This window comes from Mirounga leonina, unplaced genomic scaffold (genome assembly GCF_011800145.1).
Source record: "Mirounga leonina isolate KUSES-001 unplaced genomic scaffold, KU_Mleo_1.0 Mir_200, whole genome shotgun sequence".
In the NCBI taxonomy this organism is placed as follows: domain Eukaryota; kingdom Metazoa; phylum Chordata; class Mammalia; order Carnivora; family Phocidae; genus Mirounga; species Mirounga leonina.
Genome location: NW_023270503.1, coordinates 4,848,873 through 4,871,820, shown reverse-complemented (window position 1 = coordinate 4,871,820; position 22,948 = coordinate 4,848,873). Strand labels below are relative to the sequence as shown.

Below are 22,948 nucleotides of genomic sequence, written 5' to 3'. Positions count from 1 at the left end.
CCTGAGCAGCTACATCAACTGCTCCCTTGCCTTGTTCCCCTTAGTATGAATATACTGAGCTAACAGTTCTTATTTATATGTCAGAGCACTTACAACACTTTTGAGTTCCCAACTGGATTCTAGATTGTCCGAGAGTATAGGCCGTGTGTGTTGATTCTTTAATATCTACCATAGGATATGCAGTATATACAGCACATACTTAATACGTCATTTGGCTTTTTGTTTCTGTGATTATCTTTCTATAATAGCCACACTCTGTATAATAACCACTGCAACAATCAATTTAAAAATGTTTTATGCTGGGACGCCTGGGTGGCTCAGTTGTTAAGCGTCTGCCTTCGGCTCAGGTCATGATCCCGGGGTCCTGAGATCGAGCCCCACATCGGGCTCCCTGCTCAGTGGGGAGTCTACTTCTCCCTCTGCCCCTCACCCCACTCATGCTCTCTCACTCTTTATCTCAAATAAATAAATAAAATCTTTAAAAAAAAATGTTTCATGCAATGATTGCATCTTGACTTAATTTTTTTTAAAGATTTTATTTATTCATTTTAGGGGGGAGAGAGAGTGTGTGGGGGTGGGGATGGGCAGAGGGAGAGGGAGAGGGAGAAAATATGTGAAGAAGAGTTCACACTGAGCACAGAGCCTGACATGGGGCTCGATCCCACAACTGCGAGATCACAACCTGAGCAGAAACCAAGAATCAGACACTCAACCAACGGAGCCACCCAGGCGCCCCTTGACTTAATTCTTAAAAAGTATAAAAAGGACTGACCACACAAGTCAATACAGCAACTAACTTATATGAAAGTATGCCTCAAAGAAAGGAGTCCTTGTAAGCTTAAAAAACAAAGTCAATTCTGAATAGTTAAGCAGAGAAAATTTAAATTCCAGAAGAGAAAAATGCCTTTGAGTTCCAGCCTCTGAAAAGGCAACTCCTCCTTCCAAAGGAAGCTGAAGTCTGACAATTAGAAAGATATACCACTCCCTTCCTAAGAGTGTTCCATATTCACCTGATATCCTGGGGAGGAAGATCTTGGAAAGCCTCTTAAAACTTGCCGGTGCCTCCATCTTCAGATCCCTTCCAACCTTTTATTTTTTTAAAGACTCTATTTTTAAGGTGTCTCTACACCCAACGTGGGGCTCAAACTTACAACCCCAAGATCAAGAGTCACATACTCCACCAATTGAGCCAGCCAGGCACCCCTCCCTTCCAGCTTTTTAATGAGCTGAGTACTTCAGCGAAATAACACCAGATCATGATCTTTAAAAAAAAGTCCCTTATTTTTCAGAGATATGCAGAAATATTTACAGCTGAAATTATATGTCCTGGTATATGTCTGCTTCAAAATAATCCGGAAGCGGGCAGCAGGGCAACTGGTGGGTATACAGCTGAAATAAGTTGGTCATAAGTGGTAATTACTGAAGCTGGGTATGGATGTATACAAGTTCATATATTCTCTCTAGTTCTGTGTACATTTTACATTCCATAATAAAGAGTTAAAAATGTACAGAAAAAAACAGGACAAAAAGAATAATACAAGGTGTCATATTTCTCACAGATGAGTTTCACAACAGACTCAGAAGACTGGGAAATGCTCTTCAGCCTAGAGAAAAACCAACCTGACTCCACCTCCCCATAGAAGCATTACCTCCAGAGAGCGGATGCTGCTGTGATAGGTGATGGAGAGCATGGAGAGGCTGAGCACGGGAGTGGGGATGTCAGGAGCCTTGCAGCAGGGCTGCATCTTCTCTGTGACTGACTTCACCAGGGCAAGCACAAGTCCCTGGACACCCACAGTGGAGGTTTCAGCACTTCCCAGGACAGTCAGCGTGTCCAGTCGGACCTCGGAAGCACCTAACATCCAGAAACCACGTAGCATTGGTTCTCAGCTCTCAAACGGCAACTTCAGCCTTCACTCTCCTTTCTTACTCATTCCCTTCACTCTAGTTTTATTCCCTATACCTCCCTAAGTTCATTCCTCATGTTTCAGGGAAATTTTTCCTTTCCTATCTTACCATACCTAAATCTGGAAAAGCCAAAGAAGCTTCCTAACTCCTACAAAGTGCCCAGAGATATATCAGTTACTCTCCAGAACTGAACACATAAGGAAATAAAAAACTACGCATATCTCAATTTCTAGATCAACTATCAAGGCTTTTTTTTTTTTAAATAAATCTTGCCTAATACTTAGTATCTTCTATTAGCCTTTAAGAACTATCAAGAAACCCAACAGTTATGTAAGACCTTCCAGCATCTCATGCCTTTAATTTAGAAAAAGGCCAAATAATCACCTTCATTAAATGAGAAGGAGCAGACTGAACCAGCATAATCTGCTTAGATTACAAACTACTCACTTAGGTATAGACTCCCTGTTCCACTTACCAACCAGGGCAGAAAGCGTGAACAAGTTCATGTCCTCCACCTTCAAGTCCACCTTCCACAGTAATGACACAGATTCCCCAAATGAAGATTCTCTAGTGAAAGCTGACTTCCCAGATTGTGTGTCCATCAAGGATAAAATGCGAGAGAGACATTGGGCACAGGTATCTGATGCTTCTACCTGCAGTCCACGGATGGTACAATCAAGAAAGAGGGTATCCGACTGGGTGCTAGACAGGCCCAAAGGCTGGTTATAGCTACCCTAGAAAAGGAGAGCCCCATTAGGAACATGCAGAACACACAGTTCTGTAACACCCTGATGCATCACCTTCTGCCAAAAAGGTGATCCGTGCTCGAAAGCATGGCAGGAAAAGGAAATTGTATGGCCCCTGTTCCCCAAAGTCCCCACCTACCTGTAGCGTTAAGGAGTCCAGGACAAGTGCCTCACCCCAAACATGCATATTGGGTGGGTGGGGTGCCCGCTGAATGTGGGAGTCACTGCCCACCCGCCAGCAGAGATGGTCCACAGTTAGGACACCCCGCTGATGGATACTTTGTGGCCTCAAGTGCTGGTAATCTGAACAAAGAAGGGAGGAGAGAGTTCTATGGAGCCACTGTAGCCATCAATTGGGCCTGGCTTCACTTATTCCTTTTCCATCCTGTAGTCTTACCTAGAGAGATGGAATTGAATCCCAAGGCAAAGGGTGGTGTATCACCAAGCTGAATGGAAACGTTGACATTGGAGATGGAGGTGCTAAAGATGATAGGAGCCAGGATTTGGGGGAAGGTTCTGCACAGGGACAAGACATCATTGTTTGATAAGGAAAGAACTGCGGCTTCCTGTTATGGAAAAGATACCTGAAGCTCTCAAAAGTCAGGGTGAGTTTTGTTGTGATTCTTAGAATGGAATGCAACTAGAAAATAAAAGACCGAACTCATAAGTTTGCTATTCCCAATGGTAAACTGCAAGAACGCAAGAAAGATACTAAGTTGAACCATATGAAATTGCCATTTCATAGGTCAGATATAAATGTCAAATATGAATATCAGTATATCACATGATTCAACCTAATACAACCAAGGAGAAAGATTTTATTTGTCAGAGAAAGAGAGAGAGAGAAAGCACACAAGCAGGGGAAGCGGCAGGCAGAAGGAGAAGCAGGCTCCCCACTGAGCAGGGAGCCCAATGCGGGACTCAATCCCAGCACCCTGGGATCATGGCTTGAGCCGAAGGCAGACACTTAACCAACTGAGCCACCCAGGTGTCCCTGCTTCCAAGCCATTAACCTTAAGTTCTCTATGCAACACAATGCAGAGAGAGATGACACTGTCGACAGAACATATCACCTTATAATCTTAGGCAGACAAGATTGTGGATCATTTAAATTCAGTGACGCAATTGTTTATTTTGTATAATAAGGCACTGTGCTGAGCACTGAAGACCTAAAAACAAAAAGGACTTCATCCTACTGTCAAAGAATCTAGTTTAATGCGGAAAATATATAAAACAGAAGTGCTATCAGGGCACCTGGGTGGCTCAGTAAGTTAAGCGTCCAACTCCAGCTCAGGTCATGATCTCAGGGTGATGGGATCAAGCCCCTGCTTGGGATTCTCTCACTCCCTCTCCTTCTGCCCCTCCCCCCACTGCTCCCACGCTTGCTCTCTTTCTCAAAAAATAAAAATAAATGAAACAGAATTGCTATTGAACTAATCAAATACGTATTTAACACAACATGCCACTTTAAAGATTTTATTTATTTGAGAGAGAGAAAGAGCATGAGAGCGGGGAGGGTCAGAGGAAGCAGCAGACTCCCTGCTGAGCAGGGAGCCCAACGTGGGACTCAATCCCGGGACTCCAGGATCATGAGCTGAGCGGAAGGCAGTCATTTAACCAACTGAGCCACCCAGGCGCCCCATACAGTATGCCACTTTAGATCAAAAGAATCTGGGCGCCTGGGTGGCTCAGCTGTTGAGCATCTGCCTTCGGCTCAAGTCATGATCCCAGGGTCCTGGGATCGAGTCCCACATCGGGCTCCTTGCTCGACAGGAAGCCTGCTTCTCCCTCTCCCACTCCCCCTGCTTGTGTTCCTGCTCTCACTATCTCTCTCTCTCTGTCAAATAAATAAATATATAAAATCTTTAAAAACAAAAACAAAAAAAACAACAAAAAAAGGAATCTGAGAATCCCCCTGATAAGATGGTGGCTAAAAAAGATGACACTGACCTTTTCTTTTTTTGCTTAAAACCAGATGAACTAGACTCTTGGATCTCCAGCGCTAGGAGGTGCAGCCACTGAGCGAATTCCTGGTGCCGGTAATGAACGATACACGTGTTCAAGACCACGGAGGCCGAGAAGTCAATGGTGGTCACCTGGAAATGACACCAGAACTGCGGGGTCGGGTTTTAGCTCAGTAGCTCACAATGCAATGATACAGGGAGAGAGCAGAGAAAGGAATGAGTCTTGGGATCACAGTCAACACACCTGCACACTAGCCTTGAGGGAGTTGAGACAGACAATGCGCTGGCGGCTCTGGGACAGCAACAACCCATCTGTGAGGGCAAGAGCAGATCAGAGAAGAACACTGGGGAAAACAACAGGTAAAACTAGGAGAGGGTCAGAGACAGGCAAGCAGATGAATAGACTGTCAACAAAACTCATGAGTTGGGGCTTTTTTCTCTCAGTATGTTCCCTTCTTCCCATCCCCAGCTACACTGATATTAAGAAGGCCAACTGGGACATGGGGGAAAGGGAGGGTCTAGTCCTCTCGGTACCAACATCCCCCCTCAGGAACCTTTCAGTAGGACTTCAGTGCTCATCTGTGCCATATCAGAGTTTGCTGTGAAGCTTCGAAGAGGCAGCTGATCCTCATCACGGTGGTACAGGAAATGTAGCAGCTTCAGCGTCCAATTCAGGTGCCTGGACCAGAGACAGACTCTGGCTCAGAAATACATGGAATGTTGTTCTCACTCCCTTTATCCCCACAGACAAACTCAGTGCAGTGCAGCTACTAGGCTGGTTATAGAGACCCCAGCACATTGATCACCTCTTTTGACTATTCATGGACAGCACCACACTTGTGATCTCCATTTTCACCTTGACCTGATCTGGCAGCTGCTGAAGGAGGTACAGGCCAGGCAGAGTTGGCTCAGCCAAGTTCTCTGTCACCTCTGAAAACATGAATGAATTACACAAGAGCCATCAATCCTTAACACACTCAAGTCTCCCAAAATGCCCCATCCTCTTTGGCCAAATCTTCCCACCTAAGTAGGCTAACCAAAGGCCCAATCCTAGGCCACAAGGCAAATATCCCAGAGATCCAGGCACCCGCTGTACTTCCTTCCCCGGAATTTAAAAAACAGTATGGGGAGCAGGTTGATATAATGCAAAGAATATGGACTTCAGGGCAAAATAATTTACACCCCATTTTTACAAATGACTAGCTCTATGACCTCAGTCAAGTCACCTATCTGCTCTTCTTGGCTTCAGTTTTCTCATTTGTGATATGCTGAGAATTTAGTGAGAGACAATACAGAAAACTCATACTACAAATCTAATTCACGATAATTACCTACTAAATGTTAGTTCTTTCCCTCACCACAAGTAAACGCCCTATTTCTTTTAGCTATCCTTGGCGTCAAAGGTCATGCTGAATAACAAATCACACCTAAATTGAGACCACTATTTGTATGTAATTCCAGAATAATCAGAGAACAGCGCAGCCAAGAAGCTTACTGACCAGGGCTTTACCTGGACAAGGAACAGGTTTGGGTGCCAGGCTTGGGCCCGGGCGTAGCAGCTGACTATGGAAAAGGCCCTCGTGCAGTTCCGCATGGAGTGTCCACATATCCACAGAGATCGCCTTCAGTTGCCGACTGCTGATGCCCACCTCTACATACAACTTTAGGGCCAGTGAGAGCTCCGCAAGGCAGGTATCCTCCTGCAAGGAGGATAAGCCTCTAAGGCGTTAAGATATAGGGAGTCTAGGAGTTTGGGGTCAAAATGCAGTGGTCTAGAACACCACCTTGAGAGAACCCCCCCATAAGAATACAGAATCTAGAATGTAAGCTCCTTCATATCTTACACCCAGAAGGACACAAGGCATCTAAATGACCACAGCATACTCACCAACTGGCCACTCTTTAGAACTTTGCTGTTGATCTGATTTAGGCTCACCTCACATTTCAGCCTGGGAAAGGAAAAAAATTAAGAGCACTTGGAGCCTTTCCTCACCATTTAACTTCAGTCAAGCTTTACTGGCTAAAAGGAACAAGGCAAAGAGAAGTGCCTAATCTTAGCCTCTCCTCAAATTGCTACAGAATGAGAACTTGACACCTTTATAAAACCCTGACATCCACCCGCGCTGAAACAACTATAAGGCAAGAATGGGACTACCAGACCCTCTTTTACCCAGTGATTACCTTTTCCCATCACTATCCAAAAGAAAGCTGCTTTCTCTGATCTGAATGTGCCACAAAGACTCAGAAGTAGCCACCTTGAGAACCATGATGTTTATAGAATCTACATGAATGGAGAAGAGCTAGAAAGAAGCAGCAAAAATAGTCATTAATATCAAGGCACTGCCTTTCCTTTCCAGTAGAGAAAGAATAAGAAGCAGCTCTTGATATTATATTCCCAAAACAGTAGAAAAATCCACCCATCACTCTACAGCCAGCCATCCCTACTACAGTCCAGGAAAGTGGGAGAAGTATCTCACCTGACAGAAGATCTTCAGTAAGGAAGGACTGAACGACAGTTCCTTTTGATGCACCCCAGTGCTCTGGGAGAATGGGGCAAACAGGCCAGAAACCTTCTGTAGGTCCGTTCTGATACGCACTTCTCCAAAGCACAATGCCACATAGCGTCTGCCCAGAAGAGAGACCTCACTGCCGTCAGGTCCAGCCCTTCCCTAGCAGTCTCCTCCCCTCCCCAACATTCACTCTCTCATCCTCCCTAAAAATGTAGCTCAAATCAAGGACAACAGTCTCATAATAGTTATCAATATATGTCTCACAAAATAATAGCTTCCAGGCTAACCGGGAGACATCAGCAAAACCCCAGTCCCCTCCTTGGGCTGTGAGGCCTCTGCAAAATGTCATTCTGCAAACCCCAACCCCAAAATATTCCCCAAGGGAAGAGTGAGAATGTAGGGTACTCACGGCAGATCATGGCTAAGGAGTTTGCTGGAAATCCAGAGGCTATCAATTTCCTAAAACAGTGTGGAAAAGAGCTTTGTACGCTAGCTTCTAGGTAAGCCATGAGCAGCTTGACAGCCAGGAAAGGTTCTAAGAAGAGGAGGAAGTGCTATAGCCTTTCCACTAAATATTCTCTGCTCCATTTCCACCAACTTCTCTCCTCAGCACTATATCCTGCTCCTCACAATGACATTGGTTGAACTTGCTCAGTATTTCTCTTTTATGGATATGTTACTATTTCTCCTTTTAAATTAGAACAGTAAGCTCTTCTATTTCCTGTTATCTTTTTTTCTGTGCTTAGTTCTGTATCTTTCTTATTGCACCCTGAACACTCTGTGCCTTATAAGCATTTTTAACTCAACAACTTGCATCAATCCCAGTGTTTCCAAACTAACTCTAAAATCATCTTGGCAAAGAGGTGACAAGGCTAGGCTAACGAGGAAAGCCACCCAGAATTTTAGGAAAAAAAAGAAATAAAAAGTTAAAATTTAGCTGAGTCCACCCCACACACATACCTAGGGAGTTCCCCAAGACTCACCACTGTTTGCTGGTGCTGCTGAAACTTAAGGCTGACATTCTGGATCCAAAAAAAGGACCCAATCTTTAGCTCTGCCTGCAGCTTCCGCTGACACCACTTGGTGGCCAACCGGACCACAAACCACCTGCAGAAAAATCCCTGTGAGTTCATAGGACCCTCTCTCAATTTTGGCTTTCCTCACCCCTTCCTGGTCCTAGAAGGCCTTGCAAAAAGGTTATGTCCTAAAGCTTGATCTTCTGGGCAACTCTCCGGTTTCCTAAAACAACACTCTGTCACATACACTCAGCCATAAAGATCAAGACCCTAGCCCTGGAGTGTCCCCTCCACCCAAATGAAATCAGACAAACTACAGTCCACCTCCTAAATTGGGGACAAAGAAAGCAATCCTTCCAATCCTTAGGAACCCCAGATTAAGAAAGAAGAGGCCCGAAGGGGAGTCGAAATACAGGCAGCCGTGTCAGACGTGCCATCACACACTCCCCCACAGGGTCTCTTTCTCCGCCCTCCAGACAGGTGTCAGCAAGAAGGCACCGTGGGTTCACACCGGGCTGGCTCAAATGCGGCTCTCCCCTGGGTTGCCAGACCTGTTCCGGCTCCTAGGGCGAGGCTGCAGGTGCCCTCTGCGCTCGGTGAAAGGGACACTCAGGGGCGAAAGGACGGGGAAAGGGAGGCCACTGAGCCGGGCCCCTCTTCACACACACACCTATTCAGCTCCCAGCCTCAGCATCTCCTCAGGCCTCGCCCGCTCCCTCAGTGTCCCCTACTCCCAGCTTCTCGGTGCCAGATCGGACCGTACGCCCCCGCTCAAGCCAGCCGCGCGCCCCCTCCGCGGCCCCTCTCGGGCCCTCCCTCTCCGCCGCCCGCGCACCTTCCCCTCCAGCCCCCTTCCCCTCCCGCGCGCCTTTCCAGCGCGCGCCCCCCTCCTCAGTCTCTCTTCCTTCCCCAGCCCCTGCCCGCTGTAGCCGGGATCCCCTCACCGGCCTAAGAGGGCGCTGAGGGCAACCAAAAGCAAGGCCAACAGCGCGGAGAACAGGGGCATTCCGGCCCCGGCCCGGGCTGGCTCCGGCCCCCGCCCTGCCGGGGCCCCCCCCCGTACGCCGGCTCCGCTCTGCGCCGCCGCGGGCCGACCAGCCGCACGCGCAGGAAGGGCGCTGGACAAGGAAGCGTTGGCGCGCGTACACCCCGCCCCCCGCAGCCCGCCAGCCAGCCAGCTGTCTCCCTGCTCCACTCCTCCCCGCGCCAGCGATCCGGCAGGGCCGACCGACGGCCTGCGCGAAGTACAGGCGTGGCTCCAGAAGAGACGGGGCGCGGGGGCGAAGGGGGGCGGACCTCGCGCCGACACTCACGCCCCGCCCCTGGACCCACCCTTCCGCACCCGGAAATGCGGAGCCTGGGGCTTGCAGGAGACCTGAGTCTGAGCCCGTCTCCAGGCTGGCAACAGACTTGGCTGTCTCATTTCAGTGGCGGAGCTCCACTTTCAAAGCACTTTTCCAGGGTGGTTACAGAGTCCGCTTGGCCACTTAGGGTCCGGACTGAGGGTACTGAGCAAGTTTTACCCCTAGGTCATACGAAGTAGCTGTCCTATCTTACTCAAAGCCTCGCCTTAAAACCCCTGAGGAGGGCGCCTGGGTGGCTCAGTTGGTTAAGCGACTGCTTTCGTTCGGCTCAGGTCATGATCCTGGAGTCCTGGGATCGAGTCCCGCATCGGGCTCCCTGCTCGGCAGGGAGTCTGCTTTGCCCTCTGACCCTATCCCCTCTCATGTGTTCTCTCTCATTCTCTCTCTCTCAAAATAAATAAATAAAATCTTTAAAAAAAAAAAATCCCTGAGGAAAGGAAGAATTTAAAGACGTCAGTTAAAATTCATACCTCATTCCACCCACAGAGGAATGAGTTTTTCATTCATTTTACTGTTTGAATACTGTTCTAGTCAATTAATATGTACTGACCTACTGTGTGAGCAACGCAATTTTCTGGACACTTCGTTGGACAAGTTTTCAGTTTCTACTGTGTACAGCACAATTTGGGCACTGAGCTGAGGGGATACTACAGAAATAGAGAATATTGTTCTTACCTCTCAACAACAAATAGTTTATCTTGGAAGCAAACATAATTGCAGGAAATAGATAATTAAGGATCAACTTTATTTTGCCTGTTTCCTTCTCTGTGAAATAAGGAAACTGGACAAAAATCCCAACTCTAATACAGTGATGCTAATACAAGCTAAACAAGTTCTGAGGATTTGAAAATAAGTACTTCATATCCCTTTGCTCTTACATCCTAATCTCCACAAATGTCCTTCAAGATTTTACTTGGAAACTCTTTTCCACTCCTTCAGAAAAGCACCATTTCAATTTTCACATTGGGTTGCCCATAGTTTTTACCCCTCCAACTGGTTTCCTTCCTTATCTAGTCCTCTTGTTAGTCATTTCACATCTCCCCAAAGACTCCGTTTGTTTCAAATTCATACTTCTCTCTCAAGCATTATAATATGCTTGCTCCTAGCAAGGTAGGTTCTGTCTGTGAACCCTCAGGGAAGGGCCAACAACTCAGTTAAAACTCTGTTCAAGCCAAGTCGGGGTACCTTGCAATACACCTCTCTATCCATATTCATCTTGTCCAATCTGTTCCCTTTACCCAGCTGATTCCTATCACTTCCTTTCTTCTCCCCAGACTGTTTCCAGCCTATTCCCAGTATTTCAATAACCTGAATTGTTGATTTTATCATTTGTCTACTTCTTTCTGGAAAGATCTCAAATGATCAATGCAACTGAAGTGGAAAGAGACCAAGTCTCTAATGTCATGGGCTATGTCTGGCACAGACCCAGTATGCCCAAATGTTTCACATTAAGTCCCTCTCTAAAGCAAAGGATGGGGGAGGTGGAAATTATTGTTTCTAAAAATAAAAAGTCCTGCTAGTCAATGAAATTCCAGCAGATGGCAGACACCTCTGTTCACCACTACCATGCTCAGAGGACCTAGGAGCAAACTTTCTGGAATTGACCAGCAGACAGAAAGGAAGAAATGAGGTAAGCAGAGGACAAAAGTTTTCTACCCCCCTTTTCAGAGAAAGCTATTCCTACATTTATCCAAAAAAAAGCAGTTATTATCCAAGAGTGAACACAACTGTAGTGTAGTAAAAAGATTGTGAGCCAGACACAGTTAGATTCCTATCCTTATTTACTAGCTTTAAGAATTCAAGCAGGGGGCACCTGGGTGGCTCAGTCGTTAGGTGTCTGCCTTCGGCTCAGGTCATGGTCCCAGGGTCCTGGGATCAAGCCCCTCATCGGCTCCCTGCTCAGCGGGAAGCCTGCTTCTCCCTCCCCCACTCCCCGTTTGTGTTCCCTCTCTCGCTGTGTCTCTGTCAAATCAATAAATAAAATCTTTAAAAAAAAAAAAAAAGAATCCAGGCAGTTACTCAACCTTCATGTTCTGCATTGGTAATACTGTAATACCTATGCTACATCTGTGAAGATTAAAGGAGCTAAGAGCTATAATACACCATCTAGTATTTAGCAGACAGTGAATATTGTCTACCCTTACTCTTTTTTCTCAACTGCAGTAACAGATCCAGAGTAAAACATTTTACTGGCTATTTATTAAGCTGAATTCCTTGAGGGTCTTTAGCCATAATTAGTTAAAAATCTAGTAAAAGTGAGGTGCTAGGAGAGAAATGAAAATAGAGAAAAAGTAAAAAAAGTAAAGCTCTTAGGGGCACCTGGTTGGCTCAGATGGTTAAGCATCTGCCTTCGGCTCAGGTCATGATCCCAGGGTCCTGGGATCGAGCCCTGCATCGGGCTCCCTGCTCAGTGGGGGGCCTGCTTCTCTCCCTCCCTCTGCTTCTCCCCCTACTCATGTTCTCTCTCTCTCTCTGTATGTCTGTGTCTTGAATGAATAAAAAAAAAACTTAAAAAATAAATTAAAAAAATAAATAAATAAAATAAAATAAAAAAGTAAAGCTCTTAAAAGGGCCCACACCAAAGGCTCCCAGCATCTCTATTTTTTTTTTTTAAGATTTTATTTATTTGACAGAGAGAGAAATAGCGACAGCAGGAACACAAGCAGGGGGAGTGGGAGAGGGAGAAGCAGGCTTCCCCTTGAGCAGGGAGCCCGATGCGGGACTCGATCCCAGGAAGCTGGGATCATGACCTAAGCGGAAGGCAGACGCTTAACGACTGGGCCACCTGGGCGCCCCTCCCAGCATCTCTAGAGTGACAGCACTGACTTGTGTCAGACTCAAGGATCAATGAGATTATGAAATAGCACACCTAATAAATGACAACACTGGTGACTAATAATGAAATTCTTTATCATTTTAGAGAAAGGAGAAAAGTCACACATCAATAATCCATGATGCCAAGCTTCTGATGAGTAAAAATTTCCCAATTAAGAGGAATATCTCCCTCAGTTTCTGTTTTATCATTATGAATAAAAATATCTGCTCCTTCACCAGCAAGTCCTGTACTCAAAAAGAACTGACCCAAACTCTGGGAGAACAACCAATTCAAGTGTGAAGGGCTGAAGCTTCCAAACACAGCCACTGTTTTCTGTCATGCGTCTTCATCTCAGTGCTGACATGGCCACTGCCCAGGGAACCTGGGGCAGGGACCCCAAGGTGGAGCAGATGTCATGAACACTGTGTGGTGACATGGGTCACAGCTTCCAGACTCATAGCTCTGCGTGATGAGCTTCTGCCTTTAACAACTCACTGGGCTTCATGAAGATGCCTTCCATGGCTTTCCAGTAGTTGTTCTGGCTTGGCTGGGCCATGCCATGTACCTCCTTTTGCCCACTAATGGGTCGACCATATTGTTCTCCCGTGACAGACAGCAGAACTTCGGTGGAAGAATGCTTGAACCGCACCTCACCATCCCTCACCCAGTAGGGCCCATTACAGAGCACCGTCCAGTCATCCAGATAATCGCCTTCACCTTCCTCACCAAAAGCACTCACTTCCTAAAAGACACAAATGGTAGCGATATTAGCATGACTGACACACAGGCTTGGAAGGGAGAGGGAAGCAACAGAAGAAAAATAAGGCTACCTAAGAGTAAAAAATAAGAGGCTTTCCAGTGTTGTTTAAAAATAAACTGTGGGAAAAACATTTTAAAAATTAAAATAAAAAAAAGAAACTGTGAAAAAAGAAAGACACAAAGTACATGAAATCAGTTGCCCTAGGATTATGTTCCAAACATTTACTTTGCAAGTAATCCTGTATTGGCTTTATATTTTCTATTACAGCCTTACTGTTGTTATTTGACTTTAAATATTCCTGCCTCATTCCCTTAACTACATTTTAACCGACCCAGTGAGCAACAGAAGTTGAAAGGGGGGCGATGGGCTCTGGAAACTGGCAGACCTTGAATCTCTGCTCCATTCCATTCCTTCCTGTGTAACTCCTTCATTTTCTCCTCTAAAAACTCATGACAGGGGTGCCTGGGTGGCTCAGTCGATTAAGCATCTGCCTTGGGCTCGGGTCGTGGTCTCCAGGTCCTGGGATCGAGCCCCATGTTGGCTTCCCGGCTCAGCGGAGAGTCTGCTTCTCCCTCTCCCTCTGCCGCTCTCCCTGTTTGTTCTCTCTCTCTCTCAAATGAATAAATAAAATCTTAAAAAAAAAAAAAACAACTCATGACAGTATCACCTTATAGAATAATTGTGAGAACTAAATGAAATAGAGTAAATAATAGCAGAGTTCTTCCACTTCTCTTCTAATCCCATTCCTCTTAAGGCCAAATATTCAGAGTTTCTATTGCAATAAAAAAGTTAATGGGATGCCTCGGTGGCTGAGTTGGTTAAGTGTCTGCCTTTGGCTCAGGTCATGATCCCAGGGTCCTGGGATCGAGACCCGCATCGGGCTCCTTGCTGAGCAGTAGCCTGCTTCTCCCTCTCCCTCTGCCTGCCACTCCCCCTGCTTGTGCTCTCTCCCTCTGACAAATAAATAAAAAAACCTTAAAAAAAAAAAAAAGGTGGAAAGTCATTAAAAAAAAAGTTACTGATTATTTCAGAAATTTATAAAAACATGCTAAGCTATGTAATTTTAGATTAAAAGCATTCATTTGTAAATAGAGTCTGTAAGACTAAAGGCAAAAGGAACAATTAATTAACAATCCTACTATACTTGTAAAGTTTTTTTTTCTTTTTTTTTAATTTTACCTATTTATTTGACACAGAGAGAGACAGTGAAAGAGAAGGAACACAAGCAGGGGGAGTGGAAGAGGGAGAAGCAGGCTTCCCACCAAGCAGGGAGCCCGACGTGGGGCTCGATCCCAGGATGCTGGGATCATGACCTGAGCCGAAGGCAGACGGCTAATGACTGAGCCACCCAGGCGTCCCTATACTTGTAAAGTTTTGAGTGCAACTTTTGTTGATTGTGTATTTGTTTATTGCTGTGTATTTTTTTTTTTTTTTAAGTAGGCTTTAGGCCCAGCATGGAGCCCAACACGGGCTTGAACTCATGACCCTGAGATCAAGGCCTGAGCTGAGATCAAGAGTCAGACACTTGGGGCACCTGAGTGGCTGTCAGTTAAGTGTCTGCCTTCGGCTCAGGTCATGATCCCAGGGTCCTGGGATGGAGTCCTGTGTCAGGCTCCCTCCAGGGAGCCTGCTTCTCCCTGGCCCTCTGCCTGCTGCTCGCCCTGCTTGTGCACTGTTAAATAAATAAATAAAATCTTAAAAAAAAAAAGCATCTGACTTTGCTGGGGTCTTAATCTTGGGGTCCTGGTATCAAGCCCTGCATCAGGCTCCACGCTCAGCAGTGAGTCTGCTTCTCCCTCTCCCTCTACCCCAACCCCTGCTCGTGCTCTCTCTCTCACATAAATTTCTTTTTTTTTTTAAATGCTGATGCTATAACATCTTTTTTTTCTTTTTTTTTAAGATTTTATTTATTTATTTATTTGACAGAGAGAGACAGCGAGAGAGGGAACACAAGCGGGGGAGTGGGAGAGGGAGAAGCAGGCTTCCCGCAGAGCAGAGAGCCCGATGCGGGGCTCGATCCCAGGACCCTGGGATCATGACCTGAGCCGAAGGCAGACGCCCAACGACTGAGCCACCTAGGCGCCCCTCACACAAATTTCTTAAAAAAAAGTCATTTAACCAACCAAACCACCCAGGCGCCCCACAATTCTATACTTGTATATGGAACTGAACAAGTAAATAGATGACAGTGGTGGAAACCAGGTATCTGTGTGGAAATTTACAAATAAGTAAAGGAAGGAGGCTAGAATGATCTAAATGGTAATGGATTATAGTTGGAGACATCAATAGGAATTCATGTTTAACGTAATACAGATACAGATGTTATACATAAAAATACTCATAGTTATGTCTATATATACATATACATCCTTCTTTGTTCTGTCAGGTGAGAAGGCCTAAAAGAGACAACACCCCAGCAGCAACAAGCTCATGTAAGGGCTAAGATCATGGTTTCTAATATCATTCTCCAAAAAAAGGAAACAGAACTCCTTGGAGAAATAGCTGATTCTAGGACTGGGGCAAGAAATATACAAGATGAGCCTAGAGTATCTTTCAGTGCCAGAAAGAAAGGAAGGGTTAACACACACACATACACAAAAATGGGAATATGTCAAATGGACACAGGAGACAAGTAAAAGAGCTCCCAATGGCCAAAGTTGGAACAACTTGAGCAACAAAATAAAGGCAGTGGTATGGGATCATAACTCAAAGTATAAAATATTCATGAATCCATACTGATATGAATAAATGATTAAATAAATAAGTAAAGGAGAGACAAATACCCATGCAGAAAAATTCCAAATAAATTTTTTAGCTAATCTATCTAAAGGAGGGGGAGCATAACTCTGCATTCCTTAAGTGGGGGCTATGCATAATGACTTACTTCCAAAAACACAATATAGAAAGGTGGGGGGGCGGTGAGATGAAAAGAATAGCTTTATAGGATGGGCGCCTGGGTGGCTCAGATGGTTAAGCGTCTGCCTTCGGCTCAGGTCATGATCCCAGGGTCCTGGTATCGAGCCCCGCATCGGGCTCCCTACTTGGCGGGGAGCCTGCTTCTCCCTCTCCCTCTACTGTTCCCCCTGCTTGTGCTCTCTCACTCTATCAAATAAATAAATAAAATCTTTAAAAAAAAAAAAAATAGCTTTATAGGAGAAACATCACAAACACTATTTCAGTAGTTATAAATCATGTAGATAGTATGTACCTGTGACATGATGTGATAAAAATGGCACTTTACCCCTGTGGCCTTCCTCCTAAAAACATTTCTAAGTCTGATCTAATCATGACAAAAACATCAGACAAATCCTAATGGAGGAGCACCCTATAGTATACTTGACCAGCATTCCTCAAAACAGTGATATTTACAATATCACTGACTATACTCCCTATGCCCTACCTTTTATCCCTGTGACTTATTCGTTGCATAACTGGAAGCCTGTAATCTCCCACTCCCCTTCACCCATTCTGCCCATCTCCCCACACCCTTCCTCTCTGACAACCATCAGTTTGTTCTCTGCATTTATAGGTCTGATTCTGCTTTTTGTTTGTTCATTTGTTTTCTTATATTCCACATATAAGTGAAATCATATGATATCCGTCTTTCTCTGCATTTCATTTAGCCTAATACCCTTTAGGTCCACCCACGTTGCCACAAATAGCAAGAATTCATTCTTTTTTATGGCTGAGTAATATTCTATCATGTATATATGTATACACTATATCTTCTTCACCCATTCATCTATTTTTTTTTTTTTTAAGATTTTATTTATTTGACAGAAAGAGACACAGCGAGAGAGGGAACACAAGCAAGGGGAGTGGGAGAGGGAGAAGCAGGCTTCCCATGGAGCAGGGAGCCCAATACAGGGCTTGATCCCAGGACCCTGAGATCATGACCTGAGCCGAAGGCAGACGCTTAATGACTGAGCCAACCAGGCAACCCCCCACTCATCTACTGATGTACACTTGGTTTGCTTCTGTATCTTGGCTATTGTAAATAATGCTGCAATAAACACAGGGGTACACATCTTTCCAAATTAGTGTCTTCTTTTTTTTAAGAATTTATTCATTTGACAGAGAGAGACACAGCCAGAGAGGGAACACAAGCAGGGGGAGAGGGAGAAGCAGGCTTCCTGCAGAGCAAGGACCCCGGGATCATGACCTGAGCTGAAGGCAGATGCTTAACAACTGAGCCACCCAGGCGCCCCTGTTTTCATTTTCTTTAGGTAAATACACAATAGTGGAATTACTGGATCATATGATATTTCTATTTTTAATTTTTTGAGGAACCTCCATACTGTTTTCCAAAGTGGCTACATCAATTTACATTCCCAACAACTGTGCACGAGGGTTCCCTTTTCTCCACATCCTCACCAACACATGTTATTTCTTATTTTTTGATTATAACCATTCTGTCAGGTATAAGGTGATATCTTTACTATGGTTTTGATTCACATTTCCCCGATGATTAGTGATGTTGAGTTCTTTTCATGTGTCAACATTGGGTTTCTTTACTGTAGAATTTATCAAGATGACTTATGATATGCTTCTACCTATTTTATCTTTTCTCATTTCTTGATTTCATCTAGATGTAAAGTCTCTATTTTGCCCAGAAACAATTTCCTTCACACTTATGAGACAAAGCCAGTTCTCCATGTCTGCACAAAAAAGAACAACTACACCTAGAAAAGAAAGGGCTAAGAACCAAGATATTAGACAACTCAACTGAGTAATGCACAGGGCACGAGTGATCCACAGGATGCCACCTCACCTGGTTTCCAGAAAGAGGTGAGGTGAAGTGGTGACTATGGAGATTTCGGCCAGTGTTGACATGTGTCAGCCGGATGGGTTGGCCACATTTGATGGGGGTTCCTCTCTCACACACTGTAGCCGTCTTCCCCCGTATCCTCCAGTAACTATTGCTGTCGTCCACAGAGGTTACACCTGTAACTGACTGCTGCCCACTACCTGCAGTCCAAAAAAAAAAAAGAAAAGAAAAGAGTGAGCTCAACCTAATCCCCCTCTTTCCTAAGGCCAATAATGTGCCCTGTATTATAAACCTTTTTTTTTTTTTTTTTAGATTTTATTTATTTGACAGAGAGAGAGATACAGCGGGAGAGGGAACACAAGCAGCGGGAGTGGGAGAGGGAGAAGCAGGCTTCCCGCGGAGCAGGGAGCCCGATGAGGGGCTCGATCCCAGGACCCTGGGATCATGACCTAAGCCGAAGGCAGACACTTAACGACGGAGCCACCAAGGCGCCCCGATGTGCCCTGTATTATAAAACAGGTTTGGAGGAGTGGAGAGGAAACCCTATGCTTGATATTTCTTTGTCTACAACATTATAAAAATACACAAAAAATACTAAATAGGTTTATATAGTATTGTTATCTGATAAATTATACTTAAATGTGTGATAGAAAACTCTTAAAGAATTTGCATCAAACAGAACTAAATAAATAAACTTACGTTCATTTTTCTGAAACACAAGTATTATGTACCTATATACAATAACCTGGATAGCCCCTAAAATATGTCAGTACATGTACATATATATACAAGTATTATATACCTATAGACAATAACTTGGGTAGCCCCTAGTATATGTCACATAACTGAAACATGTTTAATATTATTCAATGTTCACTATGCATGACAATCAAAACATCTGTCACATTTCACAACAGAGACCAGCTTTTGCTGTCAACTTTAATCCAAGCAATCACTGCAGCTCCCGAATTCCCCCATGAGTGATCAATAGGTTATAAAAGTATTCATAAGTCCTCTAAATTTGGTTAATACTGCCTAAAGAGGTACAGTTATGGTTAAAAGGTACCAGGTTAAACACATAGCTGCAGGCTTAAAAAGAAGAAGGAAAATATACATCTAATAATTGCTAGCCAGCTAATGTGTACTGAGCACTTTCTAAATGTCAGATACCAGGGCGCCTGGGTGGCTCTGTTGTTAAGCGTCTGCCTTCAGTTCAGGTCATGATCCCAGAGTCCTGGGATCGAGCCCCGCATCAGGCTCCCTGCTTGGCGGGAGGCCTGCTTCTTCCTCTCCCACTCCCCCTGCTTGTGTTCCTGCTCTTGCCATCTCTCTCTGTCAAATAAATAAAATCTTTAAAAAATAAATAAATAAATGACCGATACCAAATCAAACCTTTTACCTGAATATTCTTATTTGATAACATGCGTATATTCTCTAAGGTAGGTATTACTGTTATCATCATCCCCAATTTACACTGGAGTCTCAGAAAAGCTAAATAGTACACCCCAGGTCACACAGCACCAAGACACAGTGCTGGGGTTTGAACTTAGATGGCCCTACTCTAGAACTCACACTCTTAACCACTCTACCACATGGCCTCCCAAGAAACTATTTTCTGTCAAGTTATATCAGAGACCACTCTCATATAAACTCCAGGGATATTCTCTTCCCTAAGCCTTCATCTACTACTCAATTCTTTAAATGCACTCAAGACACTTTCCTAGTTACTCTCGCCTGTTCCTCCTAGCTTTGCCTTCAGTCATTGCCATGCTTCACTAAACCACAGTCTATACTTTGTGCCTTCTAGCTTTTCAGGTTCTGTTCAACCCTTCACTTCCTCTCCCATCATTCAGAGATCAGACAGGATGGAGTGCGTTCAGGGTGGTATGGCTGTAGACTCCTCTCCCACCCTTAAACCTTGGGATTACCCAGAGTTCTATCCTTATCCATTCTTAAATACTTATTGGAGATCAGAACAAAAGCATCTATACATGCTTCAACAGGTTTTTCAAGTGATTCAAATCGACACCAGATTGAGAACCACAGTGCATCCTGCGCAATCTCACTCTCCCCATATCTTTAACTCCCCCCCAACCCCCACCCAGTACCATGATGTACTTAACTCTACCTCAGGCTCCGCACAGACTGAATCTGGTTCTCAAATCTGGCTGACCATTAGAAGCACCTGAAGAATTTTTCAAATCTACAGATTCCTATTGTCAGGCCTCTCTCCCACATTCTGATTTAGTAGAGCCAAACTAGGAAACTAGATCAAATTAAAAAGTAGTGAGCTGGACACACAGCAAGTGTTCACTGACTGGCTGCTAGGATCATAAAACATACCAACAATGACAACTCAGTCCTTTCCTAGTCTAACTAGTCAGACACATTTTGAGAATCATGAACCGTAGACTAGCCCCCATCCTCTCTTACTTGATAACATCATCAGTCATCCAAGATAGAAATCTAGCAATCATCTTAGATGCATCTCACATCTCACCAACTGAACTTTTTTCTCTTTGTCAGTTTTTGTTTTCCTGTAACTTGGTGACTGGCTATTATATCTCCTCTATCTAGAATATTAGGGACGTAATAAGAGTTTATTAAATCTAGGGGCGCCTGGGTGGCTCAGTCGGTTAAGCATCTGCCTTCGGCTCCGGTCGTGGTCCCGGGGTCCTGGGATCGAGCCCCGCATCGGGCTCCCTACTCTGCCAAAAGCCTGCTTCTCCCTCTTCTACTCCCCCTGCTTGTTCCCTCTCTCGCTGTGTCTCTGTCAAATAAATAAATAAAACCTTTAAAAAAAAAAAGTTTATTAAATCTGTACTGAATGAATCCACAAATAATTGCTAAATTATAAATGAATCCAAATCAAGCATTTTAATATCCTATGTTAAAAAGCCCTCTAAATTTCCTCTCCAATTCCACTGAGTGCTTTAAATTCTTCACAAGAAAAGTGTGAGTAAAAAGAGGCCAAAGGAAAAGGGTTGAAAAGCAAGCTTAAGATGCAAAACAGCTAGAACAGAAAGATATAGTCAAACAGTGAGGTCTTGGAGTTCAAGACTTCAGAGGTACAGCACTTACTGTAATTTTCTACATGTCTGTCTCTCCCGCACTGAGTAGTGCCAGCCTGGAGTAGCTGAAAGCAGGCTTTGAAACTGGACAGATTTGGTTCGAACCCCGTCTCTGTCATTCACTAGCTGCAAGGCTCTGAGCATGCGATTTATTTGAGTTTGTTTCCTCATCTGTAAAATGAGGATAACAATCGTCTCTACCTCGTAGGAATGTTATAAATCCAAAAGAGTATATGTGTAATGTGCCCGATACGTAGCTCACCAGATAGAAGCTGATATTACGCCCAATTCTCCGATTCTCCGCCTCTAGACCTCAGGAACCGCCCCCGGGCTCCCCTAACCTTCCCAGACCACACCCCTCAGATTTTCTCTTGGCCCCGCCCCCTCCGGAGCTTACCAGGCCCTCCCAGCCCACCCGAACCCGGGTGGCAGTACCTGACCCATAGCGCACGTCGTGCGAGTGCAGTCGCACGTTGTGGCGCGTATTGAGTAGCTTCACCACAGAGCCGCACGTAACGACAGCCAGATTGGACGCTTCCACAGCACTCCACAAACCCCCCAACAACAGTAGGGACACCACAGCCATCCTAGCTGTAGCGCAGAGCCCCTATCTTCGAAGGAAACTCGGCCCCTCCCCGGAAGCGGAAGCTGCAGGCGGAACCACAGAGAGGAGGAAATGAGGAAGCCCTAAGTCTAGTCTTTATGGTTCCTTTGGCTAGAGCGGCCCTAGGAAGCCACTAGTCTTGACGCTTCCGATCCCCAAGCTCTGTTCCCAAGTCTCTGTGACACTTACCTTCCTGAACCGCTTCGGCCAGTTTTCGCGCCCTCCTAAACGAAGCCCCGAGAGCCGGGTGGGAGAAGAGAGCAAGGAATGGCCCGCCCACTCCCAGTGACAGGGAGCCGGAAGTGACGTAGCACGTTGACGCAGCAGCGGCGGCGGTGGCGGCGGAGGGGCCATACGGTGGGTCCGTACTATCCCTTCCCAGTCTCGGTTCGACGACTCCATTTTCCTCGGTGGGGGTTTAGCGTTCCGGAGTAGCGGCGGGCTTCAGGCAGGTAAAGTTCGAACTGGAAAGCGTGTTTCTCGAATGGGTCAGGTGAGGAACCAGGCTCCTAGGGCCTGGTCCCGAAAGGGAAGAGGTACTGGGGAGCCGTATGCGGGAAGAAGGGGGCCCCCCCCGGCCTTCCCTGGTCTATAAGGGAAAAGGAGAAGGAAACCGGAGTAGTTGCCTAGAGTCTCAGAGCTTTTCCCAGCCCTATGCTACCCGGAACCCGTGAATTGGGCGCCGTGTTGTATCAACAGGCTTCCTGGGATTCCGTCCTCTCGAAAGCTTGTGAAAATTGGGCCACGCCAAAGGATTTGGGAATGGAAGGGGCTTGGGGCTTCTGAGTCAGGATCAGGTGATCAAATTTTTTGTTCTGGGGATGTTAAACCTACGGATCTTTCAGCAGCTAGGCCATCAGGCTAGAGGGCGATGCCAAATACCATCTTTTTCCGTATTGTTGAAAATAAAATTAGAACTTTTTATAGATGGTTGCATCCATCAACCGCCCACCGCAAACCTCAGAATGGGCTATTGAGTCAAAACTTCATTATCTTCCAGTTTCTGCCTTTCTCTTCAGGCAGTCCCTTGAACCAGCTGGAGCAGTTCGTTTCTCTTGGTTGTTTCAAGAAGTGATACTTATATTTCTTTAATAAGAGGCCTAAGCTCTCTGAAAATACATCCTTGGAAATTCACTGTAATATCAGAAGTAGCAAGGGAGTATTGAGTTACACCGCTGCTATTAATGAACATGGAGAATGTAAACAGTTTGGAATTTGATTAATTTCTTCTAGAAAAAAAGCTTACTTGCACTGTTTATTTGGAAGGTACCGGTTCTAAAGTCTTCACTGTATTGATTACAAAAGTATGATTGCTCCCTCATCACCTGAATTTAGAGCCCTTTTCCATCACTTGTGTCCCCTCAACCAGTGCAAATACATTCTTCTTTAGATTGCTTCTATGGCTACTAGATTAGATTAGCG

At 45.2% G+C, this 22,948-nt stretch overlaps 3 protein-coding genes across 13 annotated transcripts in view; 1 reads left to right on the top strand and 2 right to left on the bottom strand.

Annotated features, from left to right (window-relative positions):
• The window catches only part of KIAA0100 (KIAA0100 ortholog), a 28,560-nt gene extending 19,354 nt beyond the window's left edge, over positions 1–9,206 (bottom strand). For 4 of the 7 annotated variants that reach the window (XM_035027718.1, XM_035027722.1, XM_035027721.1 and 1 more), the window contains exons 1-15: positions 9,089–9,201; positions 8,112–8,235; positions 7,538–7,587; positions 7,096–7,243; positions 6,800–6,918; positions 6,507–6,567; positions 6,129–6,318; positions 5,425–5,548; positions 5,173–5,297; positions 4,863–4,930; positions 4,605–4,750; positions 3,052–3,170; positions 2,794–2,957; positions 2,384–2,642; positions 1,650–1,855 (exon numbers count right to left, since the gene is read on the bottom strand). In XM_035027718.1, coding sequence (XP_034883609.1) covers positions 1,650–1,855; positions 2,384–2,642; positions 2,794–2,957; positions 3,052–3,170; positions 4,605–4,750; positions 4,863–4,930; positions 5,173–5,297; positions 5,425–5,548; positions 6,129–6,318; positions 6,507–6,567; positions 6,800–6,918; positions 7,096–7,243; positions 7,538–7,587; positions 8,112–8,235; positions 9,089–9,150 — 1,965 coding nt within the window. In that variant the 5' untranslated portion in view covers positions 9,151–9,201. Of the gene's footprint in view, positions 1–1,649; positions 1,856–2,383; positions 2,643–2,793; positions 2,958–3,051; positions 3,171–3,228; positions 3,295–4,604; positions 4,751–4,862; positions 4,931–5,172; positions 5,298–5,424; positions 5,549–6,128; positions 6,319–6,506; positions 6,568–6,799; positions 6,919–7,095; positions 7,244–7,537; positions 7,588–8,111; positions 8,236–8,814; positions 8,866–9,088 lie in introns of those variants that run through there. The other 3 variants (XM_035027719.1, XM_035027720.1, XM_035027724.1) reach the window with 3 other exon arrangements.
• Positions 9,207–12,397: 3,191 nt separating this feature from the next.
• SDF2 (stromal cell derived factor 2) lies at positions 12,398–21,570 on the bottom strand. 4 transcript variants are annotated; one of them, XM_035027714.1, is made up of 4 exons: positions 21,358–21,551; positions 20,933–21,093; positions 17,810–18,051; positions 12,398–13,065 (listed from the first exon to the last, which is right to left on the bottom strand). In XM_035027714.1, exons 2-4 carry the CDS (start codon positions 21,039–21,041, stop codon positions 12,778–12,780), a joined length of 639 nt encoding a protein of 212 aa, XP_034883605.1. In that variant the 5' UTR covers positions 21,042–21,093; positions 21,358–21,551; the 3' UTR covers positions 12,398–12,777. The 4 variants fall into 4 exon arrangements, with proteins under 4 accessions (XP_034883605.1, XP_034883608.1, XP_034883604.1 ...); XM_035027717.1 differs by having other exon boundaries at positions 17,855–18,051; XM_035027713.1 differs by lacking the exon at positions 20,933–21,093 and having other exon boundaries at positions 21,358–21,570.
• Positions 21,571–21,671: 101 nt separating this feature from the next.
• Positions 21,672–22,948, top strand: part of SUPT6H (SPT6 homolog, histone chaperone and transcription elongation factor) — a 32,225-nt gene continuing 30,948 nt past the window's right edge. Inside the window, exon 1 of one of the 2 annotated variants that reach the window (XM_035027707.1) lies at positions 21,672–21,978. The gene's annotated coding sequence lies outside the window, so the exon portion shown is untranslated. The remainder of the gene's footprint in view (positions 21,979–22,948) is intronic. The other variant, XM_035027708.1, reaches the window with a different exon arrangement.